This window comes from Hemitrygon akajei, chromosome 23 (assembly GCF_048418815.1).
Source record: "Hemitrygon akajei chromosome 23, sHemAka1.3, whole genome shotgun sequence".
NCBI lineage: Eukaryota > Metazoa > Chordata > Chondrichthyes > Myliobatiformes > Dasyatidae > Hemitrygon > Hemitrygon akajei.
In genome coordinates this window covers 18788082-18814757 of record NC_133146.1, presented here as the reverse complement: position 1 = coordinate 18814757, position 26676 = coordinate 18788082, and the positions used below count along the sequence as shown (strand labels likewise).

Sequence of the window (26676 nt, the reverse complement as noted above, 5' to 3'; positions counted from 1 at the left end):
CTTCTCCCTTGTCGTAGTAACTGCACTCACTTCTCTTCCCTCACACCCTTCAACATCTGGCACACTGCTAATGTTTTCCGTAGTGAAGACTGATACAAAGCACTCATTTAGTTCATCTGCCATCTCCTTGTCCCCCACCATTATTTCTCCTGCCTCATTTTCTAGCAGTCCTATAATCTACTTTCGTCTCTATTTTACGTATTTGAAAAAGCTTTTACTATCCACTTCAATATTGTTTGCTAGCTTGCTCTCATATTTCATCTTTTTCCTCCTAATATTTCTTCTAGTTGCTCTCTGTAGGTTTTTAAAAAGCTTCCCAATCCTCTATTTTTCCACTAACCTACATACTGTAGATGATACAAAAGTGGACGGTTTTGTGAGTGGGAAGGGTTAGGTTGATCTTGGATTAGGCTAAAAGTCCCAAAGCCTTGTACTGTGCTGTAATGTCCTATGAATGTGTCAATGGGAGTCTTTGGGAACCAACTCTCTGCACATGGCAAAGACCCCCAGAAGCCAGTAGAAATGAAAAGTCAGATCGAGGAGTTATTTGGGTAACACCAACAGACTTTATTATAACCATTGCTCCCTCCCAGTCGAGCATTATTGCTCCCTGCTGGCCTTGGTTTAGCCGTCAGTAATAGTCGTCCATATCGGAGTAATCATCCACCAGCGGCTGGGCTTGTCTCCACGGAGTGTCCAGCTCACCCAGCTGATCTGAAAGAGAAAGGGGGAACGACAGGAATGAAGAATTTCCCCATGGGGATGAATAAAGTATCTATCTATCTAAGAACACTCCCTGCTACAATAAAGCTGGGGTTGGGGTCAGAAAAGAGTGGGTGGGTAGTGACTGGAGCCCAAAGTAAAGAGATGGAGAACTAGAGGTCGTAGGTTAAGGGTGAAAGGTGAAGTTTCAAGAAGGACTTGGGGGGGGGGTTCTCTTCTCAGAGGGTGGTGAGAGCATGGAACGAGCTTCCACAGAAGGTTTGATTTCAACATTTAAGAGAAGTTTGGACAAGTATATGGATGGGAAGACTATGGAAGGCAATGGTCCATGTGGGAGTCAATGGAACTAGTCTGAGTAACAATTCAGTATTGACTAGATGGACCGAATGGCCTGATTTGTGCTGTAATGCTCTATGGCTCCTTGACTATGAGTCTAGGCTGGCATACTGATGGGAATAGGTGGCTCCATGGGCTGCATACAGGGCATAACCTGTCTAATGGGTAGAACTAGGTTGAAGGTCTCTTGTCCTGTTGGAGATGGGAAAGTATACTCCAGATTGCTAGCCTGATCCCAAGATAGTCCACTCTGGGATATACTCCCATGGCATGCGTTCTTGGGCCATGGAGAGAGAGGGGTGGAGAATTCTGCTCACCACCCCTCTCCAGCCTCCTCCAACCCGATGTGGTGGGATGGGATATCATTAGGCAGACAAACACTGAAACTGTCCCCACTCTCCCCCCACCTTCACTTTAACTACTGGTCCACAGAGAGAGTCATCCCACCAGGCTCTTAGATACAAGGGGCATGATGGGCTGAATGGCCTAGTTCCATGCCACCCCACTGTGGAAGGGTAAGAGACAGGCGGTGGCTTGATGCACTGCTCCCCTCACTCACCTGGTGAGACCACTGTCAGACTGGCAGCTGCCGAGACTTCCCCCAGTCTGTTTCGAGCACAGCAGCGGTACGTTCCCGAATCCGAAGTGCGGATTCCCTGGATCTGCAGCCAGCCCGTCACCTCGTATTTCATTGGGCCTCCTCGGAACTGTTGTGAAACACAAACAGGAGGGTCACCCGGACTGGTTGCTGTGACTGGCCACAGGATGGGGCTGGCGGCTGAGGAAGGGTTAAACACTACCTACCCCTGGAGTTCAAAGACGCCTCCTCGGTGAGGATGACACCAAGATTAGGGGCGCAGTGGACAGCAAAGAAGACTATCAAAACTTGCAGTGGGACCTGGTCCACTAGAAAAACGGACTGAAAAATAGCTGATGGAATTTAACGTGGACAAATGTGAGTTGTTGCACTTTGGGAGGACGTAACAGGGTTGAACTTACACAGTGAATGGTAGGGCACTGAGGAATGCAGCAGAACAGAGGGATCTGGGAATACAGATCCATAATTCCTTGGAAGTGTCATCCTAGTTTGAATGGCACATCAGCTTTCATAAATAAATATTGAATACTGGAGTTGAGATGTTATGTTGAAGTTGTATAAGACATTGGAGAGGCCTAATTAGGAGTATTGTGTGCAGTTCTGGACATCTTCAATAAGATTTCAAAAAGATTGAAAGAAAACGGAAAAAAATGAACAGGGGTGTTGCCGAGACTTCACGACCTGAGTTATAGAGAAAGGTTGAATAGGTTAGGACTTTACTCCCTGAAGCATAGTGGATAGATAGGAGTCAATGCCATCAGGCTTTTTTCTACTGAGGTTGGGTGAGGCTAGAATTAGAGGTCATAGGTTAAAGTTGAATGGGGAACATGAGGGGAAACTTCTTCACTCAGAGGGTGGTGTGAGTGTGGAACGTTTAAGAGAAGTATAAGTACAGTGGGCCGGCTGGTGGTGTAGTGGACTTCAAGGCAGATGGTCCTGAGTTCAAACCCAGCTGGGCCCCAACCTGGGCAGCAGCAGAAGGGCCTGGCAATCTACTTCCGTATCCTGCCATATGGACTCCATGAGGTCACGAAGAGTCGTACTCAACAACTGAACAACAAAATAAGTACATCCCATGGTGGGACAGGAATGAAAGGCTTTGTCCAGGTGAGAGTCAATGAGACTAGGCAGAATAACTGGTTGGCACGAGTTATTCCACGAGATGGGACCAGATAGGCTGAGGGGCCTGTTTCTGTGTTTAGTGGACTATGACTTTGAGTCCTGCTGTTAGACTCATTCTGGCCTGGAGTCCATTCCAGAGTCCTCACAACCTCCACAATGGCTGAAAACCTTTTGCCATTTCCACAAGAGTTATCCTGCTTACAGCTGGTTCTCCAGACGTTCCCATTCCCCACCCCCAGCCATTCCACAACTCACCTTCCCTAGTGCACCCCCCTCAGCCCACTAAAGCCCCAGGTCTCCCGGAGGCAATTTTCCCAATCTCTGCAAGTCCCCCAAACACTGGGCAGAAATGAGATCAGGAGAGGCAGACAACAGAGCCGATGTGGATAACCTTATAAGAGTGAGTGGAGGAAAGTTGAGGCGATTTTCCTATCTCCACAGACATTGCCTGAGCTGCTTGATAGAGGTGTACAAGGTAAGAGGCAAAGACTGAGTAAGCAGCCAAAGACTTTTCCCGAGGCAGAGAGCGGGGGATAACTTTCAGATATTTGGAGGAATGTATGGGTGGGGTGTGAGGTATGTTTTATCTATACACAGAGAGTTGTGGGTGCCTGGAACACCTTGCCAGGTGTGATGGTAGAGACATATACTTTAGGGACATCTAGATTGGTACTTGGTTGTACCACAGTTGGAGGGTTATGGGAAGGGTTAGACTGGTTGCACAGCAGGTTTATATGGGTCAGTACAACAATGTGGGCTGAAGGGCCCCTGCTGTGTGGTACTATTCTATGTGCCCAGAACCTGCCCCAGAGCCAGGGCCTATCTCTTGGGAATCTTTAAAACCCGGGACCGGGACTCTGGTGCAACCCAACAACCACGATGGGCGTATGAAAGCCTTCAGAGCAACTGCACTCCCAGAACCTGGGCACTGCCTGTGCCCATTAACCAGCCACGGGCAGGGTGCCCATTTCCGATTGCTGACGGAATGCCGTCAACCCGCTGTGACAGATTGGAAGCGTTCCGCAGATACCTGCACAGAGATGTGGGGGTCGTCCCCCGGCAGGAAGCTCTCCAGCCCCTCCTTCCGCCACTCGATGGCAGCCATTGGATAGGCAAAGATCTCACAGCCAAAGATGACGTCCTCTCCGGTGGTATTCCAAATGCTGAATGGAGGGGAGATGATCTGTGGGACTGAGACAAGAAGAGCAACGTTACACACTTCACAAAGAGAGAGAGAGAGACTACCAGGGAAGTTGCCAGGATTGAGCGGACAATGTGCTTGAAGAACATAGTGGGCAGGCTATGTTGGTACCTGAATGTGTGCTGCTGCTTGCGGGCTGCCCCAGCACATCCGTGGGTGTGTTGGTTGTTACAAAACTGACGAATTTCATAAGTCATAGAATATGTGATTAATTTAACACAATGTGTCAAATACATCTGAATCTGAACCCTTTGGTGATTGCCCACTATCAGAGGGCAGTGGAGATGCACTCCCGGGTGGACATCAAAGTGAGCAACCCGAAAGAGTTTCAAACCTTTAACGTTTAACTTTATCTGAAAGATAATGATTTAAGGTTAGCTTTGTTTGTCACTTACATCAAAATATCGAAACATACAGTGAAAAGTGTAATTTGTGTCAACAGTCCAAGGAAATGCTGGGGACAGTCAAACTACATTTAATATCAAAGTATGTATACTTTATACAACCGTGAGATTTGTCTTCTTGCAGGCAGCTATAAACCCAATAGAACCCATTAAAACAAATAGTCGTGCACCTAACATGCGGGGAAAAATATGCAAACAATGAAAGTAAGCAAATAGCGTTCAGAAATGAAATCACGCTGTGATAGGTGCAGGTCCCAGCCACAGTTCAGTGCAGAGATGAGTAAACCCCACAGAATAACGAGCTGAAGTTCAGTGGAGAGTCGAGTAAAATTCATGGAGCAGTGATATGAACAGGATCGTCCCTTGCCTCCGGCCCGGCGTTTAAATTGTCCGGACCTTGCTCTCAGACCCGGACCCTGCCGCTTTGATACGCTGTCCGGCCAGTGCCCCGCCACCTCAACTTTTCCAATTCAGCTCGGCGCGTAAGTCGATCAAACCTCGTGTCTTTCCTTGCTCTCCGGCTTTGGTCCGGGCCTCGCCGCTTTGACTCTGCATTGCCACCGCTCTCCTCGCTTCGAATTGCCTCCAGGTCTGCACCAGCCAAACACTGGCTCATTCCCCACTCTCTCGGGCCCGGACCCCGCTGCCTCGATTCAACCCGTACACAGCACACTGCAACCGCCTCGCACCCTCCAGACTTCAGTTCCCACCGCAAAAGCGCCAGGTCGCCCAGGCGGTTCGAAAGCTCAACTCCGACAGGGGAGTAACAGCCTGTTGCTTACAGTGATCGTTTAGCAGAGAAAGTGTAATTAATGCAGTTTGATTGTTTTCTTTGTTGTATTTGTCACCAGCGCCATCTTGTATTGCTTTTGACATCAACACAGCACGCTGGCAACTTACTGACCCTAGCCTGTACATCTTTGCAATGTGGGAGGAGACCCACACCGCGCTGGGAGAACATACAAACTGCTTACTGACGGTGACGGGAATCGAACCCTGATCTTAAAGCTGGTGCTGTAAAGCGTTACACTTACCACTACATGACTGTACCACCCTTCTGGCAGTCCTCCACGGAACTAATCCAGCCCCTGTTAGTCCACAGTTAATGGTAGGCCTCTGAATGGTATTGAGCTATGGAGGAATCTTGGGTTCCAGGCCATAGCTCACCAGAAGCGGCTGGCGCTAGAGGAGGGGGCAGTGAAGAACGTGCAAGGCACACTTGCCGACGTTGGTAGGAGTGTTGACTACAAGAGTGAGGAAGTCATGCTGCAGATATAAAACAAGTCAGACTGCACTTGGAGTATTGTGTGCAGTTGTGCTCACTCATTACAGGAAGGATGTGCAGAAGAGGTCACCAGGATGCTGCCTGGATTAGAGGGCGTGAGGTAGAGTGAAAGGTTGGGTTAAATTGGGCCGAGGGGAGCCTTGATAGAGGTTCTCAAAGTTATTAGAAGCATAGCATGGATGGTCGGAATCTTCCCCAGGGTAGGAATGTCTAACACCAGAGGATTCTGTTAATGTTGGGGGGGGGGGGGGGGGAGTTTAAAGGTGCCGTGAAGGGCAAGATTTTGCTTTATGGAGAGAATGGTAGCTGCCTGGACTGGGTTCCCAGGGGTGGTGGCAGAAACTAGCAGATTAATGGAGTTTTAGAGGCTTTTAGATAAACCCATGAATATGAAGGGGAAGGAGGGATATGGGTGATACACAGCATTTAGCATAAACTGGCATCAAGATTGCCACATTGCTACAACATTGTCCAGCACTGTACTGTTTGATGTTTTAATGCTTCTGCTCTACTGATGTGTAACAAGTTTTGAGTTCCTCATCTAGATTGGGTTCCTCATCTAACAAAAGGTGTGCTGGCATAGGAGAGGGTTCAGAGGAAGTTCACAAGAATGATTCTGGGAATGAAAGGGCTATCATACGAGGAACGTTTGATAGCTCTGGGTCTGTACTCACTGGAATTTAGAAGGATGAGGAGGGGGGATCTCATTGAAACCTTTCGATGAAAGGCCTGGAGACAGTAGATGCGGAAGGGATGTTTGCCACGGTGGGGAAGTCTAGGACAAGACGACACAGCCTCAAGATAGAGGGGCGCCCATTTACTACCTCACTTTTTAAAAAATATACAGTATTTCTGTTTTAGCACTTCTTAAAAATCTATTCAATATATGTAATTGATTTACTTGTTTATTTATTAGTATTATTATTTTTATTTTATTTATTTTTTTCTCTCTGCTATTGAACTGCAGCTGCAAAGTTGACAAATTTCATGTCATATGCCAGTGATAATAAACCCGATTCTGATTTTAAAGAAAGATGTGGTGAAATGTTTTTAGCCAGAGGGTGGTGAATTTGTTACCACGTGCAGCTGTGGAATCCAGGTCAATGGGTGTATTTAAGGCAGTGCTTGATAGGTTCTTGGTTGGCCACAGCATCAAAGGTTATGGGGAGAAGGCTGGGAAATGGGGCTGAGGAGGGGATAAAAGGTTCAGCCATGATTGAATGGCGGAGCAGACTCAATGGGCCAAATGGCCTAATTCTGCTCCTATGTCTTATGGTCTTATGTGTTGAAGTTTGGACACAAAGTTAAGTACAGCAAAAGGCATCAGGGACACAGGGAACTTGGTACTGAGACCCAGGTCAGCTGTGAGTTAACCAGACTTGAAGAGTGAGTAGTGAGAGTGGGAATGGGTGAAGGTGAAGCTGCCTCATTAGACCAGGGAGCAGGGGATGGGAATGAAGGGCAGAGATGGAAGGAACAGGGTGAGTGCATTAACTGAACAATAAACTGTAAAATCTTAAACAACACACACAAAGTACTAGAAGAACTCAGCAAGCCAGGCAGCATCTACGGAAAAAAAGTACAGTTGATGTTTCGGGCTGAAACCCTACGGCAGGACTGGAGAAAAAATGCTGAGGAGTAGATTTAAAGGGTGGGGGTGGGGGAGAGAGAACCACCAGGTGATAGGTGAAACCTGGAGGGAGAGGGTTGAAGTAAAGAGTTGGGAAGTTGGTGAAAAAGACAGAAGTCCATGGAAGAAAGAAAATGGGGAGGAGCACCAGAGGGAGGCAATGGGCAAGCAAGGAGATAAGGTGAGGGAGGGAAAAGGCGATGGGAGATGGTGAAGTGGGGGGTGGGGGGCATTGCAGGAAGTTAGAGAAATTGATGTTCATGCCATCAGATTGGAGGCTACCCAAATGGAATATAAGGTGTTGTTCCTCCAACCTGAGGGTGGCCTCATTGTGACAGTGGAGGAGGCCATGGATTGACATATTGGAATGGGAAGGGGAAGCGGAATTAAAATGGGTGGCCACTGGGAAATCCTGATTTCCAGCAAATGCAGGTTCTCTCTTGTTAGTAAAATCTTAAACATGAGATCCTGAAGGAGCTGGAAATCCAGAGTAGCACAGAATGTTGAAGGACTCAGCAGGCCAGGCAGCATCTATGGAGGGGAAGAAACAGTCGGTGTTTCAGGCCAAGACCCTTCATCAATTCTCGGCCTGAAACTTCACCTCCTAAGATGATGCCTGACCTGCTGAGTTCCTCCAGCATTTTTGCGTGTTAAACTGTAAATCCTTGTATTTGGGTCTTCCTCCTGGGTAATCTTCACTAGTGGCTAAAGAAAACAGGAAGTTGGAGTGCTCCTGCAAGAAAATCACACTGTTAAAAGTCAAAGCAAAAATTTCCCGGATGCCTCTTGATAATCCATCTTTTCAGACAGGATAACAAAGTATGTTACTAACTGGGTTGCAAAACTTGATCTGTTTTCATTGGTAACATATGAAGGGCAAAGAGAAAGGAATTTTAAACTCAGGAGAGGGGATTTCCTAAAAGGAAGTCCAGAAAGGAGTGAGGGGGGTGTGGGGGAGCAACTTATCTGCCCACTATTACAGTGCTGGGAAAGAGCAGGACTCGGGGTCTGGAGGGGTGGTGAGTGTACCAGCCTCTTGCCCGGCCCATTACTGCAGTCTATGCCAGCTACAGATCCCTGGAAACCCAGCTGCCCCCCCCACCCACACTCCTCTCCCTCCAACCCGACGACGAGCCGGAGAAGTCTGCTCTCCTCATCCATTCCGAGATCGCTGGAAAACTGCCCAAACTCTTGGAAAATAGAGTCGGAATGTGGCCTTCGGCAGCCTGGAATCTGTTACGATGATCTGGAGCAGTGGGAGAGCATGGCTGGGACAGTGCCATTTCCTTCCATTAGAAACACTTGTCAAACTGATAGACTCACAAAAGGATATCATTAAAAGCTCATTACAGTCAGAGAGGCAGCAGCTGGGAAATTGCTCAGGAGAGGGAGTTGCAAGGGGAAATATTTATGTCTGAATCACAGTGACTGATCATTCCCACCTCCCCTTCCATCTGAAACTAAGAGAACTGTGTTCAACGACACCTACCTGGCCTTGGTTCTGTATAGTTTAACACTCTGACCCAATGACAGGCTGTCAGAGTACCCGGCCCATTCAGCCCAAGCCCAACCTCTGCAGCTTGTTGAGAAGGGGAAGGGGAGTGTAGAACTCCAAACTTACCCCCCCCACCCACCGGGTGAGGAATTGTCCCCAAATCTCTCAGATGTCAGGGTTTGTCTCTCACCTAGGCTAACCCCATAAGGGACCTCTGCATCCCTCTACAGGCACCTTGGGAGCCTGGGAATCTCTTCCTCTCTCATGAGCATGGCTGCCTCTGTGTAATCCATACCTTCCCAAACCCAGGGTAATTCTTTTAAAGATTAGCTTTATTTCTTACATGTACATTGAAATACACAGTGAAATACATTGTTTACATCAACAACAAACACAGTCCAAGGATGTGCTGGGGACAATCTTTGGAATGTGGGAGGAAACCAGAACACTTGGAGGAAACCCTCACAATCATTATTGAGATACAGCATGCAATAAGCCCTTCTGGCCCTTTGAGTCATGCCGCTCAGCAGTTCCCCTGATTTTAATCCTAGCCTAATCACAGGACAATCTAAAATGACCATTTAGCCTCCAACTAGTACATCTTGGGAAATTGGGAGGAAACCGGAGCACCCGGAGGAAACTCACACAGTCACGGGGAGAACGTACAAACTCCTTACAGGCAACGGTGGGAATTGAACCCAGGCCGCTGGTACAGTAAAGCATCGTGCCAACCACCTTGCTACCCTGTGTGCCACGTTCTCATCGGGAAAGCGTGAAAACTCTTTACAGACAGTGGTCGGAATTGAACCCCAATCTTCTGGGCACTGTAAAGTGTTCTGCTACCGTGCTGTGCCAAACTTCCACCTCATGGAGTGGGTTGAGGAGGCAATAAACCCCAGGGACTGATCAGAGTTGATCAGTTGAGAATGGTTCCGGCACACAAGGCCATTCAGCCCATTGAGTTTATACTGCCTTCTTCCTGCACAGTAAACCAGAGAGTCCCATTCTCCTGCTATTCCCACGGCCATACATTGGGAGAACTGTCTGACTGACTCTCCTCCTCCAACAGACAGTTCCCGACAATCTGGGTGGAGTTTGTCTTTTCCTCCTGTGACTTTTACCCAGAGCTGTAAATCAGTGCAGACACAAACATTAACTGCTTTACACTAGAGGTACAACCTGATGAGCTGTATGTATCCTGTCCACCAGGTTTTAGAGACATTCAAAGCTGAACCCACTCTCTGACAGTCGTACACAGACTCAGTGAGCTGAGTGCGATCCCGCCCGCTCGTACTGTCTGTGCGGAGTTTGCACGTTCTCCTTCCCTCTGCATGGCTGCTCCAGTTTCCATAGGACCATAAGACATAGGAGCAGACTTAGGCCATTTGGCCCATCGAGTCTGCTCCACAACTCAATCATGGCTGATTCTTTTCCTCCCCTCCCCAACACCATTCCTCCCACATCCCAAAGGCACGCGGGTTGGTGGGTCAATTGGCCACATTAAGTGGTCTTACAGTGTTTTGGTGAGGGATAGAATCTAGGGGTGAATGAATGCAATGGGTTGAAGAGCCTGTTTTTATGACCCTATGATCAGGCTAAATGGACGCTTGATGGCTAGCACACACTCGATGGGCCAAAGGGCCCGTTTTTATGCCAGATCTCTCTGCGACTCTTTATCATTCCACCATTGCCACTGGGGCATTCACCGTTATTCCAGTTGAACTGGTAAGCCTCCATGTCAACCGGAAAAGTAGAGAGAGTGGTCAGACCGTCTCCAAATGGCCCAGTTCCTCAAGCACTGCCTAGTCTACTCTCTGGATGCAGAGGTCAAAACTTTCCCACCAACTAACTCAACCACACTACGGGAAGTGGAATCAGGTGCCTCTTTTACACAGCTCCGGGATAAGCTGGCTAACTTTCTGGGGTGGTTTTTTTTTGCTTTCTTTTTCTCCAACAAAAAAAAGGTGGAAAAACTGCAGTGGATTCCAGTTAATTGGGGCATTGGTGAATCGGGGCAGCCGCTTATTTGGAACAACTAATCATGAAAAATAGCCAGGCTTCCCTTCATTTATTTCGGACACATGGCCGCTTGATTGGTGCAGAAGACTGTTGCCAGTCAGATTCCAACCAGTGTTAGTCGCGTGCACTCGTGTTGCAGATTGACATTACACCGTGCTCAGAGTGAACAGATTTTTAAACAGCGTCAACTGCGTGTGCTTGTGTTGAAAAAAGCAGTGTTTTTGGCACTGATAGCTGGCAAGCGGCGAGCAGTAAGACAATTCAGAATTGTTCTGCTCGCTGTAGTTCCAGGCACTCAGAATTAGAGATGCCAGAAAATGCTGGGAGTGAAAATGAAATGATTTTACCACTTCAACAAGTTAGAAGCTATGAAGTATTTGAAGGCACTGACAATCACCTTGAATGTTGCAATTAAAATGAAAATTTGGAGGATGCAATCATCGATAACATTGCATGGAAGCAGTCCATGATCTACACCGGGTGTCTGCGCAGATTTTGTTCATTTATACTCAACAAAAGGACACAACAGCATATACTGGATGAATTCCTCCATGGATAACTGTTAGGAACTGATACACAGCCTTATAGTACTGCGGTGGCATTGACAGTGTTCTAATTTGTTCTTTATTTCATTTAAATACATAATTTGTTACTCAGTTAAATGGTAGTTCGTCTTTTTTATACGTTTTTAACTAGTTCCATGAAACTTTGGCTAATTGGGGCAGCCACTTTATTGGGCCAAAATGGTCTTGTCCTGGTATGTCTCAATTAACCAGGATCCATCTAAAATGATTGGATTTTGTTTCCAATTAGAAGTAATGACCATCTGTCAAAAGTAATTTACAAACCAATCAGCGCCGGGTCCTTCTGGAACAGGCAGGCTGGGCTGACGCTTCCTACCAGTCAATTAAGATAATTATAAACATGAGAAGGTCTGTGGATGCTGGAAATCCAGAACAACACACACAAAATGCTGGAGGAACTCAGCAGGTCAGGCAGCATCTATGGAAATGAATGAACAGTCGGTGTTTTGGGCCGAGACCCTTCTTCAGGGCTGAGAAGGAAGGGGAAAGATGCCAGAATAAAGGGGTGGGGTAGGGGGAGGGAGATGGAAAGGAGGCTGACTGGAAGGTGGAAGGTGAAAGGTGAAGCCAGATGGGTGGGAAAGGTTAAGGGCTGGAGAAGAAGGAATCTGATAGGAGAGTGGACTGTAGGGGAAAGGGAGGAGGAGGGGACCCAGGGGGAAGTAATAGACAGGGGAGAAGGTCAGAGGGAATTAGTTTACTGGAAGGAAAAATCAATATTTATGCCATCAGGTTGGAGGTTGTCCAGACAGAATACAAGGTTCTGCTTCTCCATCCTGATGGTGGTGTCACTTGGCTTAAGAAGAGGCCATGGAAGGACATGCCAGAATGGGAGTGGGAATGGGAATGTTTGGCCACCAGGAAGATCCACTTGTGGCTAATAGAGAGGAGGTTCTTGATGAAGCAGCCCCCCTCCCCAATTTATGACTGGTCTTACCAATGTAGGGGAGGCCACATTGGGAGCACTGGTCACTATAGGCGACCCCAGCAGATTCACAGGTGAAGTGTTGCCTCACCTGGGAGGACTGTCTGGGCACCTGAATGGAGGTGAAGGAGGAGATGTATGGGCAGGTCTAAGTGCTGGGAGGGAGATTAGTGGGAGGGATGAATGGACAATGGAAATGTGGAGGGAGCTATCCCTATGGGATGCAGAGGGGTGGGGTGGGGAAGTAAAGATACGTTTAGTGGTTGGACCTCTTTGGAGATGGCAGAAGTTGTGGAAGATGATGTGTTGGATGCAGAGGCTGATGGGGCGGTAGGTAAGGACAAGAGGGACTCTATCACTGTCTGGGAAATGGAGGAACTGCGGGTGAAGGCAGCATCAATAGTGGAGAGAGAGAAACCCTGTCCTTTGAAGAAGGCAGACATCTCTGATATGCTGGAATGGAAATCCTTGTCTCGGGAACAGATGCAGTGGAGGAGAAGAGACTGAGAAAAGGGAATAGCATTTTTATAGAAGGTAGGGTTTACAATATGGCACCCTTACATGAAGCGTGCGGAGCTCAGATGGGGCTGGATGGCTTCTTTGAGCTTATCTGCAGAAACAGCTCTTTTCTACCTTTAGTGTCCCTCTTTTTTCTTTTTCAAGGTGAGAGAGAGCCTGTGGTATGTCGAATTGTCAGGAGAACGATTAGTTTTTGTTGTACTGCAGATCATGGTCTTTCTTTGCTATTGTTTGGTGGGTGGAGGGTGCTGATGCTTTTGCTGAAGTAAGTGGGGGGGTTGATGTTTTGTTGCTGCTCGTGCAGGGGCTTTGGGGTTCTAACATTGTCACTCTTTCATTCTGTCATTCTTTAGGGCACTCCTGTTTTTGTGGATGTCTGTGAAGAAAAAGAATTTCGGGTTGTATATTGTATACATTCTCTGATATCAAATGGAACCATTGAACTATTAACCCACAATGCACACCAATCCACCCAGTGTCCATTGGTGATGGAAACCCTGATCCATTAGTGGACACCCCAACTACTCACCCTCTTAAAGAGTCCATGGGCTCAGACACAGCCAGTGGGAAGAGGCGGGCAGTCAGGGTAAGCAGCCCCTTCCCTCATCTCCACCCCCACTTCCCTCACCAATACCATCTACAGGAGGTAACAACCATCAAAGATCCCCACCATTTGGGCCATCTTCTTGAAGCTACTGTCAGGCAGAAGGTACCTGAAGCCCCACACCCCCAGGTTCAGGAACAGCAACCTCCCTTCGACCTCCGATTCTTGAACCAACCAGCAAAGTCATAACCACAACTTCAGTACAGCAACACGACAACCACTTCGACCACTCTGCACTAAAATAAATTATTTGTTGTTCTAATTGTGATCTTTATTGCAAAAATTGTATATAATTAATGCTTAATTTATGTTTGTTTGCAGATTTGCTGGAACTGTTGGGGAAGTTTGTAAACTAGTTTGGCAGGGAGGTGGAAAACAGAATGATTAGTCAGAAGATGGGCACTTCATGTACAGCTAGATGCAGCATGTAGTGGGACCGTGAGGAAGGACAGGCAGTTGATAGGGCAAAATTGCAGTCAGTTGGATGGGTTAAAGTGTGTCTATTTTGATACAAAAAAGTATCATGAACAAGGGTGAGGTATTTAAAAAAGGATCAGCCATGATTGAATGACGGAGAAGACTCAATGGGTCAAATGGCCTAATTCTGCTCCTATGCCTGATGGTCTTATGGTCTTAGAGCATAGATTAGTACACAGAACTATGCAGCTGTGGCCAGTACAGAAAATTTGGCTGTCATAGGGGCAGGAATGGCTAGAGTATGTTCTAGGGTTTAGATGTTTCAAAAAGGACACGGAGCAATGTCAGAGAGGTGGGGGAATGGCATTACTAATCGGAGAGGATCACTGCTGCATGAAGGGAGGGTGCTGTGGAGGAATTGTCTACTGAGCCAGTGTGGGAGGAAGTTAGGAACAGGAAGGGAGAATTCATTCTATTGAAAGTATTCTATAGACCCCCAATAGCAACAAAGGCAGTGAGGAATAGATCAGCTGGGGGAGCATTTCCACAACTCCATAACCTTTACCATAGCCTTGGAGAGAGATAGGAACAGATGGTAGGGGAAAGTATTTAATTGAGGGAAGGGGATTATAATGCCACTAGGCAGAAATTGCTGAGCATAAATTGGGTACTCATGCAAAAATGTGCAACAGAATTGTGGAGGTTGTTTAGGGAGCGTTTGCAGGGGGGTTCTGTGAGGGTTTGTCCCATTGAGTTAGGGAAAAGATGAAGGAACCGTGATTGACAGAAGATGTGGAGCATCTAGTCAAGGGCTTGAGAGAAGCTTAAGGTTGAGGAAGCGGTAATCAGACAGGGGTCGAGAGTTACAAGGTAGCCAGTAATCAGCTTTGAATGGACTTGGGAGAGCTGGAAAGGGGCATGAGAAGGCCTTGGTGAATGGGATTAGGGAAAGTCCCAAGGCATGCTATATGTATGTGAAGAACAGAAGGATGTTAGTTCCAGTTAGAGATAAAAGAGGAGACATATACTTGGAGTTGAAGGAAGTAGGGAAGGCCCTTAATGAACACTTTGGTTTGGTACTTTCCAGTGAGAGGGACTTTGACTAATGAGAGATCAGCGTAGAACAGGCTAATGTGCTGGAACATGTTGATGTTAAGAAAAAGGCGGTTTTGGAACTTTTGAAAAATATTATGATAGATTAATCCTAGGGTCCAAATGGGTTATACCCCAGATTACTGTGTGAAATGAGGATGGTTGTGACTTTACTGGTTACAGGAGTAGTCCCAGAAGAATGGAGAGTGGTAACCTTTGTTCAGGGTAAAAGGGTTACCTTTATAATTCCTGGGAATTATAGACAGTGAGTGTTTCATCAATGGTAGGCAATTTATTGGGGAAGTTTCTTAGAAACTGAAATTATGAGCATCTGGAGAAGCTTAGTTTAATTAGGGATGGTCAGCATGGCTTTGTGAAGGGTAGGTTATGCCTCACAAATCTGATTGACTTTTCTGAGGAATTGACAAAACTGATTAATGAAGTTAGAGCAATGGATGTGGCATATATGAATGTTAGTAAGATGTTTGAAAGGTTTTCTAAGGTAGGCTCATTCAAAAAGTCAGGAGGCATGGCATCTCGGAAAACAAGGATTCAGAGCTAGCTTGCCCACAAAAGGCAGAGGGTCGAATGTATTCTGCCTGCAGGTCAGTGGCCAGTAGTGTTCTGCAAAGATCTGTTCTGTGCCCATGTTCCACCTGGGCAGTTTTTTTCTAAACCTTTTCCATTAATTCCCTTCCATTAATGTATACAAAATTATGAAGGGTATAGATAGGGTACATGCAACTGGGCTTTTGCCATTAAACTAGTGGTCATAGGTTAAAGGTGAAGGGTGAAATATTTTACGACAACTGAGGGGAAACTTCTTCACTCAGAGGAAGGTGTGAGTGTGGAATATGCTGCCAGTGGAAATGGTGGATGTGGGTTTGTTTTCAACATTTAACAGAAATTTTGATAAATACATTGATGGCACTGGTGTACTTCTGGTGCGGGTCAAGGCAACAGTAGAGTTAGAGTTCAGCATGGTCTGGATGGGCAGAGGAGCCTGTTTCTGTGCTGTTCTACTCCGTGGCTCTAACTCTCACATCCATGTCAACAGGAAAACCCCTGCTATCTGATAAGTTCCTGTAGGCCTCTCACACCCAGTACTGTTTGGCCAAGAAGGGAATTGCAGTCATGACTGTCACTGTGGGCCTAGTTGCCATGAGGGCATGTCTCTAAGGAGCCTGTATTTGTTTCAACTGAACTTGTCTTGCAAGACCTGTGGATTCTCCAATGCTGAACAATACTAAATACTAATGATTCCATGTTTGAATGGCTTGTCCTATGAGGAGCGTTTGATGGCCCTGGGCCTGTACTCACTAGGATTCAGAAGAATGAGGAATGACCTCATTGAAACCTATCGAATGTTGAAAGGCCTTTATACAGTGGATGTGGAGAGGATGTTTCCTATGGTGGGAGAGTCTAAGACCAGAGGACACAGCCTCAGAATAGAGGAGCATCCTTTTAGAATGGAGATGAGGAGGAAGTTCTTTAGCCAGGGAGTGATGTGTCTGTGGAATTTGTTGCCACAGGCTTTATGTATATTTAAGGCAGAGATTGATAGATTCTTGATTGGTCAGGGCATGAAGGATACAGGAAGGCAGGAGACTGGGGCTGAGGGGAAAATTGCATCAGCCATGATGGAATGGTAGAGCAGACTTGATGGCCCAAATGGCCTAATTCTGCTCCTATGTCTTGTGTACGCTAATTAAGCTGCAGCAGAGAAGCTTCACAAGGAAGTTACCCGGCCTTAAGGAGAGTGGACCCGGAGTGATGGAGGCTGAAGGGGGGGGGGGGGGGGATCTTTCAGAGGTTTTAAAATCATGAGGGGTGGAGATCATGTGGATGGTCACTCTGTTTACTCTACCATAATTTTTAAAACTCTGTCAGTTCTCCTCTTAGCCTCTGCTGCTCCAGTGAAAATAACTCAAGTTTATCCACCCTCTCCCTATAGCTAATTCTCTCTAATCCCTGCAGCATCCAGGTGAACCTCTTCTGCAGTCTCTCCAAAAGCCCCCCACATCCGCCCTGTAATGGGGTGACAAGAAGTGCACACCATGCAGCTGCCCCACTAATGAGATACCTGAGCAAAGTGTTGGACCGCCGGGGTGGGTGCAGAGAGAGTCTGATTGCCTCATCACTACTCGTGGGATCTTGCTGTGCACCCGAGGGTTGCTGCAGTTCCCCCATTGAAAGCAGGGAGGGTCAAAGCGGTCTACAAACCTCTGCTGTGAACAGTGGGGCAGCCGAGCAGCCGCTGTGACGTCGACGCACTCCCGTGTTAAAAAGGTAGAAGCAAATTGTTGCCAACAGGAGGTGGATCCCTGGAGCTCTCTGCTCCTGGGAGTTGTAGAGGCTAGATCATTATCTATGGCTGGAGAACCTGGGCGGTGCGGTAGTGTGGTAGCTAACACATTACATTACAGCAGTAGCTGTAAGACTGGGGTTCAGTTCCCATCGTATCAGCAAAGGGTTTGCATGTTCTCCCCATGACTGCATGGGTTTCTTCCAGGTGCTCTGGTTTCCTCCCACATTCCAACAGCTGTACAAGTTAGTGAGTTTTGGACATACTAAGTTGGCGCCGAGGACGTGTCATCACTGATCATCATAAATTTGATGTTTTTCACTGTATGTTTTGATGTATATTTGACAAATAAACCTGACCTTAATGCCTGACAGATTCTGGGCAATGGGGAGTTGGGACACAGGAGCAGATGAGCAGCTCAGCCATGGTCATATTGAGTGGTGGGATAGGCTTGAGGGGCTGAGTGGCCTCCTCCTGTTCCTATTTTCCTGAAGAACTCAGCAGACCAGACAGCATCTGGTAGGCATTTCAGGTCCAGGCTTTGCATCAGTGTAGAAGGGAGATACCTACTATAATTGGCAAAGAGATGGAGCAGACATGATGGGCCAAATGGCCTAATTCTGCTCCTATGTATCTTATGGTCAAATGGGAGGGGTAGGTGTTACAGGTAGACAGGGCAATGAAGAAGGCTTTTGGGCACAATGGCCTTCGTCAGTCTGCACCAAGCACAGGTGCCCTGACTGACCAAGTCAAGAGCATCAGGTCCTGATGCAGGGTCACGGCCCAAAACGTCAATTCCCTTCCCTAGTTGGTACCTGACCTACTGTGCTCCTCCAGAATTTTGTGTGTTGCTCTGGATTTCCAGCATCTGCAGTACCCCTTGTGTTTACCAAGTACAGACGTCATGTTACCGTTGTACGAGATGTTACTGAGGCTGCAATATCGTGTGCAGTTTTGACAGAATTGTTAGAGGAAAGATGCCATTAAACTGAAAAGAGTAGTGAGATTTACAAGGACGATTCCTAGGGCATGAGTTATGGAGAAAGGTTGAGCATATTGGGACTATTTTAATTGGGGGTGTACGGGAAAGCATGGTGATATTATAAGGGAGTAAAATATCGTGTGGGGGGGGCGGAGAGAGGTCAGGTAAATGAGGAGTCTTCTTCCTAGGGTTGGGGAATTGAAAATTAGTGGGTATAGGTTTAAGATGAGAGATTTATTAGGACCCTAAGGGATAATTTTTTAGGTTAAGGTTGGTACATTAACAACATTTAAAAGATACTTGGACAGCTGCATGGATAGGAAAGACCATTTGGGCCAAATACAGGCAAATAGGATGGGCATCTTGGTCAGTATAAATCAGTTGGGCCGAAGGGCCTGTTTCTGTGCTGTATCACTCTATTGTACTGTCTTCTTGTAGGTATTAGAATATGGAGCATATAATGGGCCCTTCGGTCCACCATGTCATTCTGACCTATCAACCTACTCCAAGATCAAAGACTCTTGGCATTGAGTGAAAAGGCGTTGCCTCTGGCACTGACCCCAAACCGCTATCCCTCCTACCTGCCTCGCAGGGGCCCTCATGAGCCAGGCTGAGGTTGACTGTCTGGTTGGCATTAGCTACTTCCTGGAAGCGGCAGATGTGGGGGTAGGTCTGGCCGTTGGAACCACACACGGCCTGGTTGGAGCGACACACACACTGGGGCTCGGGGATCTCCCCTTCTTTCAAGCCGGCCAGCTCCAGCCGGCATTCCAAGTTCTCCCCGCACTGCCCGTAGAAGTGGTTGGTGTTGTCCAGGTCACACGGCTGCCCCTCGATGTTGGCACATTCCCAGCAACAGCCGCAGGGGTCCTGCACCAGCCCGGCCAGGCAGCCGCGGGGAGACGTGCATAGCTCCGCCTCACAGTCCGGGCAACCGTCGCCCTCGTCCAGCAGCCTCTGCCACCCTGGATGGGTGTCACCCACAGGTCCCACGGCGACCCATCCCGAGCCCAGCGGGATGCCGCTGATGAAGAGGAGCAGGATCGGACTAACGAGAGCGGAGAGAGGTGATTTCATCATCTCTGGCTGGGCCTGGTCTACGGAGCACGCTCATTCCCTGGAATCTCACTGGTCTTCCCAGGAATAACAGCTCCTTCAGACCTGGATCATGATTCTCACAACTCGGAACCTGAAAGAGGAATTTGCAAATGGCAAGGGTTACGCTGCTGTTCGGGAACAGAACAAGCCCACTTACTCCCACTACACCAGCCGCTACCCCTCAATGGGTACTCAACCGCATCTGATCCTGACTGCACCTCCACTGTTCACATCTGCCCTCTTCACCTCCCTTTATTTAGTTCCAGACTCTGCCCTCCTCTCCCAACAGATTCCTTGGTCATCTCCACTTCTTTTCTCCCAGCCTCTTGTCACTCTTCCTCCTCTCTCCCTCCATCCATACCCCCTCACCCATCACCTCCTGACCCACCACTTCCCTTCCTCCCTCTATCATTCAGTTCAGATGAGGGACCTCAACCTGAAACGGGGACTATATTATCTACTTCCCTCCACAGAGGCTGCTCTGCTTCGAAGCTTCCCACGCCAATTGCCCTTGAGAAAGCGGAGAGGGGTGGTGTACCCCTGCGGTCCTTCTGGTGAAAGTGCGCTAGAGAGGGGTTTAGACCCAGAGACTACACACTTGAAAAACTTCAAGTCAGGAAGGCTTCAGACTCAGGAGGGAAACCTGCCGGTGGCCGTGTCCCTTTACCCTTGTCCTTTTCACTGGAGGAGGTCCAAGGGCTCGGAGGGTTGTGTGAGCCCGGTCCATTTCCCGACTTTGCTCTGGACCCCGGGGTGACACAGACCACCCCCATCGACTGACGGTGTGTTTCTGCTCCCGGGAGAGCTGCCTTTACGACGACATACCGTACCAGGTGGGGGTGGGGGGTGGTGTTGGGGAACGTGTTCGCCTGCGCTCCCCGCCAGAGGAGGGCAGCGGGTTGGATGGACTGGACGATGGAGGAGGGAGCAAACCGTGGCCGCCCCGTCACCCTGAAGAGTCGCGAGGGCTTCTGGATGTGGCCCCATTCAGGCTGGAACTGGTCATCGGGACCGGTCCGGAGACTCTCCTCGGGAGCCGGTTCCGTATTAAATGCCCACTGCACAATTCTGTATCACAGAGAGGGAATTCCGTTCAGAGATGCGCCTGCATATCCCCACCCGCCTCTGCTGTTTTTACACGCCAAGGGGGCAGGTCTGGCGTCCCCATGGAGCTTCTCCACACTGGAATCCTTCCTCTTTACATCAGGGTCCTGGGTAGAGAACGTTGTAGCCCCTGTTTGAGTGTCTGAAGGGGCTTTTCCTGAAGCCTGGCTGTGCTTCAGCCTCACGCCCCACCCGGTGTAGAGGGGGAGAGACCAAGGGCCTCCCCATCGGCCTAGACAGCCGATTTCCTGTCCTTCTGCCCGGTATATACCCGTGTCTAGGGGCCTCTGGAAAGCGGGCATGCGATGTCCACTCTCCGGAGACACTGCGGGACAGTGGGAGCTGCAGTTGTAGGAATCCTGTACACGGATGGACGTATTTGATTTGTTATGCATTCCGATTGAAGTTATACGCACACTACGGATATGTAAATAAACATTCAAGGCCGGAACAGGGGTCACGTGGTTCGGGCACGTGACACCCGAGCCGTATCCTGCAGGCTTGTGGCCGATCTCTGGGGAAGCGCAGTCGGAATGCGGAGCGCCTGCGTCGGGAGGAAGCGGGGAGATGCGCGGGGAGGGGGAGGGAGCGGGGAGGAGAGACGAAGTTGTGGCTGGGGGCTGGAGAGGGAGCCTTTGGCAAAAGGCTTGAATATTCTTTGAATGACTGCTCCTGCCAGGGTGACGGAGACTTGAAGCCGTTTGTTGAAAAGAATGATGTCAGCTTTGGTCTCCGGAGGGAGACCAAGTAAAAGGAATCCTGGCCACAATGTCTGAAGCGAGAGCAGGAATGGGATGGGGGAGAGGGAGGAGGGAACCAGGAGAGAGGGGCGAAGAGGGGAAGACGGGCAGAAGGAGAGAGAGAGAGAAAGGAAAGACGGAGAGATGGAGATGGAACGAGCAAGCCAGAAGGAACAGGGGAGGGGCATTGAGTGTGTGTGGGGGGAGGGGGTGGAATCAGCGAGCCGCACTGTCTAAGGTACCGGAACTGTCGGAAAGAGGAGCACAGGTCAGGAGAGTTCTCTTCACTCCGAGAGGAGAGACAGGTCGGGGTGGGCACTGTCACTTGGGAAGGGTGGATGAGGCGAGGGCTCAGCGCCTGGAGACATCGTTAACAAGATTAGATGACGCGGGCTGGAAGGAGGTTTGTGGAGTTGGCGCCTGAGTGCGAACAAGGTTAATGATGCCCCTGATAGCAGAATTTCCAGTCATCGACACCAGCTGCTAAAGGGGAAAGTATTGAAGCATCGGAATCATAGCAAGTGATCCAGGCGTCCCTATACATAAGACCATAACACTTAGGAGCAGAATTAGACCATTCTGGCGTTCCATCATGGGTGATTACTATTCCTTTCAACCACCTTCCCCTGCTTTTCCCGTAACCTTGGACGCACCGACTAATCAAGAACCATCAACCTCCACTTTAAATACACACAAGGACTTGCCCTCCACAACCATCTATGGCAATGAATTCCACAGATTCGTCACCCTCTGGCTAAATAAATTCATCCTCATCTCTGTTCTAAAGGGACGTGCTTCCATTCCAAGTCTGTGCTCTCCGGTCCGAGACTTCTTCGCCATAGGAAACATTCTCTCTACGCCCACTCTATCTAGGCCTTTCAATATTCGACAGATTGCAATCAGATTCTTATCCTCATCCTAAAAAGTTATTTTTCTAATTCTCTACAGACAGAGCCCCTCTCACTCTCTCTCCACTCCCCCCCCCCCCCTTTGTCCTCCCTCTTTAATCCCTCCCGTCCGTCCTCATCCCTCACGTCCTTACACTTCCACCACTCTCCCTCTGGACTTGCCTTTCACTCTCTAACCCACTTAAACTTCCGGTCTCCCCATAACAGCCCAGGAAGAGCAGTGGGAGCTGCCTTAACGACTATCGCCCGGTAGCACTCACATCTACGGTCACGAAGTGCTTTGAGAGGCAGGCCATGGCTAGAATCAACTCCTGCCTCAGCAAGAACCTGGACTGACTGCAATTTGCCTATCAGCACAATAGATCTACAGCAGACGCGATCTTATTGGCTCTCCACCGACCTTGGATCACCTGGACAATACAAAAGTCTGTATCAGGATGCTGTTTGTCGACTATAGCTCAGAGTTTAACAGTTCTGTTCAAAGAAACTGCAGAACCTGGGCCTCTGTATCTCCCTGTGCAATTGGATCCTTGACTTCCTAACCGGAAGACCACAATCTGTGCGGATTGGTGAAATATCTCCACCTCGGTGATGATTATCTCTGGCGCACCACAATCTCTCTCCACACCCACGATTGCGTGGCTAGACACGGCTCAACTACCACTTGCTGATGATACAACTACTATTAGCAGAATCTCATATTGTGACGAGAGGGCGTACAGGAGCAAGATATACGGCTAGAGCAGCAACAACCTTGCACTCGAGGTCAGCAGGACCAAAGGGCTGATTGTGGACTTCAGGAAAGGTAAAACAAACCCGTCCTCATAGAGGGATCAGAAGTGGAGAGAGCGAGCAATTTCAAGTTCCTGGGTGTCAATATCTCTGAGGACCCAACCTGGCCCTAGCATATTGATGCAGCTATAAAGAAGGCAAGACAGTGGCTATATTTCATTAGGAGCTTGAGGTCGCCTGAAACACTAGAAGTACCATAGAGAGCGTCATGACTGGCTGCATCAGCATCTTGTACGGCGGGGGAGGGATTGGTTCTCCTACACAGAATCAAAGCTGCAGAGAGTGGCGAAGTTAGTCAGCCCTATCATGCCTCTGTAGTATTCAAGACATCTTCAAGGAACAGTGCCTCAAAAAGACGGCGTTCTGCACTACCCAGGAAATGCCCCTTTCTCATTGTTACCATCAGGGAGGAGGTACAGAAGCCTGAAGGCACACACTCAGCGATTCAGGAACAGCTTCTTTCCCTCTGCCATCTGATTTCTGAATAGACATTGAACCCATGGACACTACCCCATGATTTTGCATTAATTTAACTATTCGATATACAGATATATACCTACTGTAATTCGCACCCACCCCCCCAGGGGTATTGCATTGTGCTGCTGCTGTAAAGCTAACAACTTTCGCACCATATGTCAGTGCTGCTAAACCTGATTCTGATTCTGAACTCCTTTCGTCCATCCCACCCACTCTACCTCCTCCCTCCAAAACTCACTCTCTACCTCTTGCTCAATTTTCCACGCGTTCTGTGGTTTAATGATTCCAGTCTCTGGTGTGATGGTGGGGGTGGGGGGGGGGTAGAATTGAAAAAGTTCAAAAGTAAATTTATTATCAAAGAACGTATACTGTATGCCACCATATACCACCCCGAGATTAATTTTCTTGCAGGCATTCACAGTACAACAAAGAAATATAACAATCAATGAAAAACTACACCAAAGACTGACAAACAATCGATGTGCAAAAGAGGACAAACTGCAAATACAAAAAAGGGTAATAATAAGTAAGTAAATAATACTGAGAACATGAGATGTCGGGTCCCTGAAAAGTGAGCCCATAGGTTGTGGAATTAGTTCAAAGTTGAGTGAAGATATTACTGAACTGATTCCAATTACCAGCGCTGGTGGGGTGGGGAGGGGAGTTTCCTGCTCTCGGGGCTAGTGGGATGGGGCTTCAGCTACCACGTGTGGCACCCCATTATTCCCCAAACCCCAGGGTTATCTTGCTTGTGGTGGTGGGAGACAGCAGCAGTTTCTGCCAGACACCCAGTCGCATGTGATGCATTGAAACACACACACACACACACACACACACACACACACACACACACACACACACACACACACACACACACACACACACACACACACACACACACACACACACACACACACCCTCCCAAGGAACTTAGGTAAGCAGGTAAAATAATCTCCCACCACCATTCATAAGTAAATCACATTTCATCCCTCATCCATATTCTTCAACCCTACTTAACATCCACCTGCCCATATTCCTCTCCACTTTCTCATCCCACAACCCCCAAACATATAGTCCCAACCCCACCCCCTATATCCCTCAATATCCCCTCCCACCTCTCCTGCTCAATCCATCAAATCCCGACCAGCCCAGCCCGTCCAGCATCTTTCCCATTCCCAACCCAACTCCTCAAAACACCTCCACTGAACAAACCCCTTCCTCTTCTAAACTTAGCTCCCTCTGACTCGTCACCCATTTCTGCTCCAGACTCCAGGGTTGTCAACTCTCCCAAAGTTCTCCTCAGGTGATCACAAACCCCCATCTCCCCATTTCCTATCCCTGCTTGTTTACCCCTTTCCCTTGGAATCCAGCTCCATCCTTCCCCATCCCAGGATTAACACTCAGCAGAGAGATGAAGTAGGATCCGCGTCCATTGTTGGTGGCTTGGATTTTAAGCCCCCTGGACAATTTATCTGGTTCAGGTCTCAATCAATGAGGCCAGGGGAGTGGATGATCCCACAGTTCATAGGGGAGCGGAGATGTCAGGGGTAAGTTTTTTTACGCAGAGAGTGGTGAGTGCATGGAATGGGCTGCCGGCGGCGGTGGTGGAGGCAGAAACGATAGGGTCTTTTAAGAGACTTCTGGATGGATACATGGAGCTCAGAAAAATAGGGGGCTATGAGTAAGCCTAGTTAGTTCTAAGGTACGGCACGCTCGGCACAGTTTTGTGGGTTTTCTATGTTCTCTATGCTCTATGATCCCACAGTTCCCTGGACTTCCTAGTGAGGACCGAATACGGAACCAGGGAGGGAGGGAAGAGCGGAAACAGAGAAGGCAGAGTGAGGGGGGGGGGGGAAACAAAGATGGGGGAGGAGCTCAGGGAAAGGGGGGGAGCGAAAAAAGAGGAGAGGAAAGAAATAGGGAATTCAGAGGGGTTCCGGAAAGGGCGCACTGGCAAAGCTGTAAGAAACTCGGGCTGGTAATTCACGGGGTCGGTCAGTCGCTGCTGTAGTTTGCATCGAACGCAGCACCTACCGCTCCCCGAGGAATCCCACCGACAGGAGCAGCACTGGGCTCAATAAGTCCCCATTTCCTCAGACAACATTAGCTCGTTCAGAAGTCACTGAGGTCTGAGCGGTGCCGCTGATGCCTCACTGAAGCTCCACTGAACGGACCTTGCCTCTGACGAGAGCGGCTGCTTTAAAGACGACCTGAAACTTCAAACTCTCTCCTTCCACACGTGCCTGACCAGCAAAGCGCTCCCAGCACTTTTTTTATGGGGGTACTTTTGAATTAACTCTTTGGTTGCCGCTGTCTCCTTTTGTACAAATGTTCAGGAGCAGGGACAGTCCGCATATCAGACACAGACAACTAGAGCGCGAGGTACAGCTCCGGAAAGGGGTGGTGTCGGTGGCGGTGATAGACTGAGAGAGGACAGCGATGGGGAAATAAATAGATGGAATATGAGAAAATAAATCGGATTATTATTGTTACATGGACCGAGGTATAGTGAAAAACCTGTCCTGCCCGCCATTCATACAGATCAATGCATTGTACAGTGTATTGGGGGAAAACAATATCAAAGTGCAGAACAAAGTGTAACAGCTACAGAGAAAGAGCTGTGGAGGTAGAAGCACGCGCGAAAGAGAGAGAGAGAGAGAGAGAGTTAACGATCACTCAGGGTCCGAGGCTTTGGGACAGGATGTGCAGGTGAAAAAATCTCTGCAAACTGATTTCTGGTCTGATATTCCTCTGTGGGGTGTGTGTGTGTGTCACTGCCCTCGTCTCTCTCCGTCCGCGATCCCGCCCTCCCGGTCTCTATCTGCGAACTATTGTCTGTCCCTATAAACATCCCGCCGTCGCCCCTTCCCCTCTCCCCTAACATGCTTGTTCCACCCCATCCACTCTCCCTCCGTCTTCCCTCCTTCCTCCCGTATCCCCTTCTCTCTCTACCCCTCTCCACTCTCACTCCCGTGTACCCTCTGCTTGCCTCTCTTTCGCTCCCCCTCCCCCCTCCCCTTGTCTGACCATCTCTGCCGCTGTTACATCGCACGGCTTCTCTCTCCGGGTTCCGTGAAGGACGGAGACGGCGAAGGAAGGGCGGCCGGGCTCCGCCGGAGCGGGACTGGCGGCGAGGTGACCGGCCTCGGCCCGAATCCGCTCCTTACCTCCGCCGGCTGCGCTCCCGCGATCGCCGGATCCGCAATGAAGACTCGGCCGGGCTACCAGCCCGTTACACTCGCTCCCTGGATTTGCAGCATCCGCTCGCTCTGACTGGCCAGAGCCCAGTTCCCAGCCACGCTTAAAGAGGAAACCA

General features: G+C 48.8%; 1 protein-coding gene and 1 long non-coding RNA gene across 4 annotated transcripts in view; one reads left to right on the top strand and one right to left on the bottom strand.

Moving 5' to 3' along the window:
• Positions 1-543: 543 nt before the first annotated feature.
• On the bottom strand, positions 544-26676 carry LOC140715209 (kazal-type serine protease inhibitor domain-containing protein 1-like). 3 transcript variants are annotated; one of them, XM_073027069.1, is made up of 5 exons: positions 26528-26676; positions 18823-19430; positions 3810-3970; positions 1619-1766; positions 544-714 (listed from the first exon to the last, which is right to left on the bottom strand). In XM_073027069.1, the coding sequence occupies exons 2-5, from the start codon at positions 19319-19321 to the stop codon at positions 632-634; spliced, it is 891 nt and encodes a 296-aa protein (XP_072883170.1). In that variant the 5' UTR covers positions 19322-19430; positions 26528-26676; the 3' UTR covers positions 544-631. The 3 variants fall into 3 exon arrangements, with proteins under 3 accessions (XP_072883170.1, XP_072883171.1, XP_072883172.1); XM_073027070.1 differs by lacking the exon at positions 26528-26676 and adding an exon at positions 25395-25538; XM_073027071.1 differs by lacking the exon at positions 26528-26676 and adding an exon at positions 20715-20735.
• The window catches only part of LOC140715210 (uncharacterized), a 42327-nt gene continuing 41409 nt past the window's right edge, over positions 25759-26676 (top strand). The window contains exon 1 of the long non-coding RNA XR_012096083.1: positions 25759-26069. This is a non-coding gene — a long non-coding RNA (uncharacterized lncRNA). The remainder of the gene's footprint in view (positions 26070-26676) is intronic.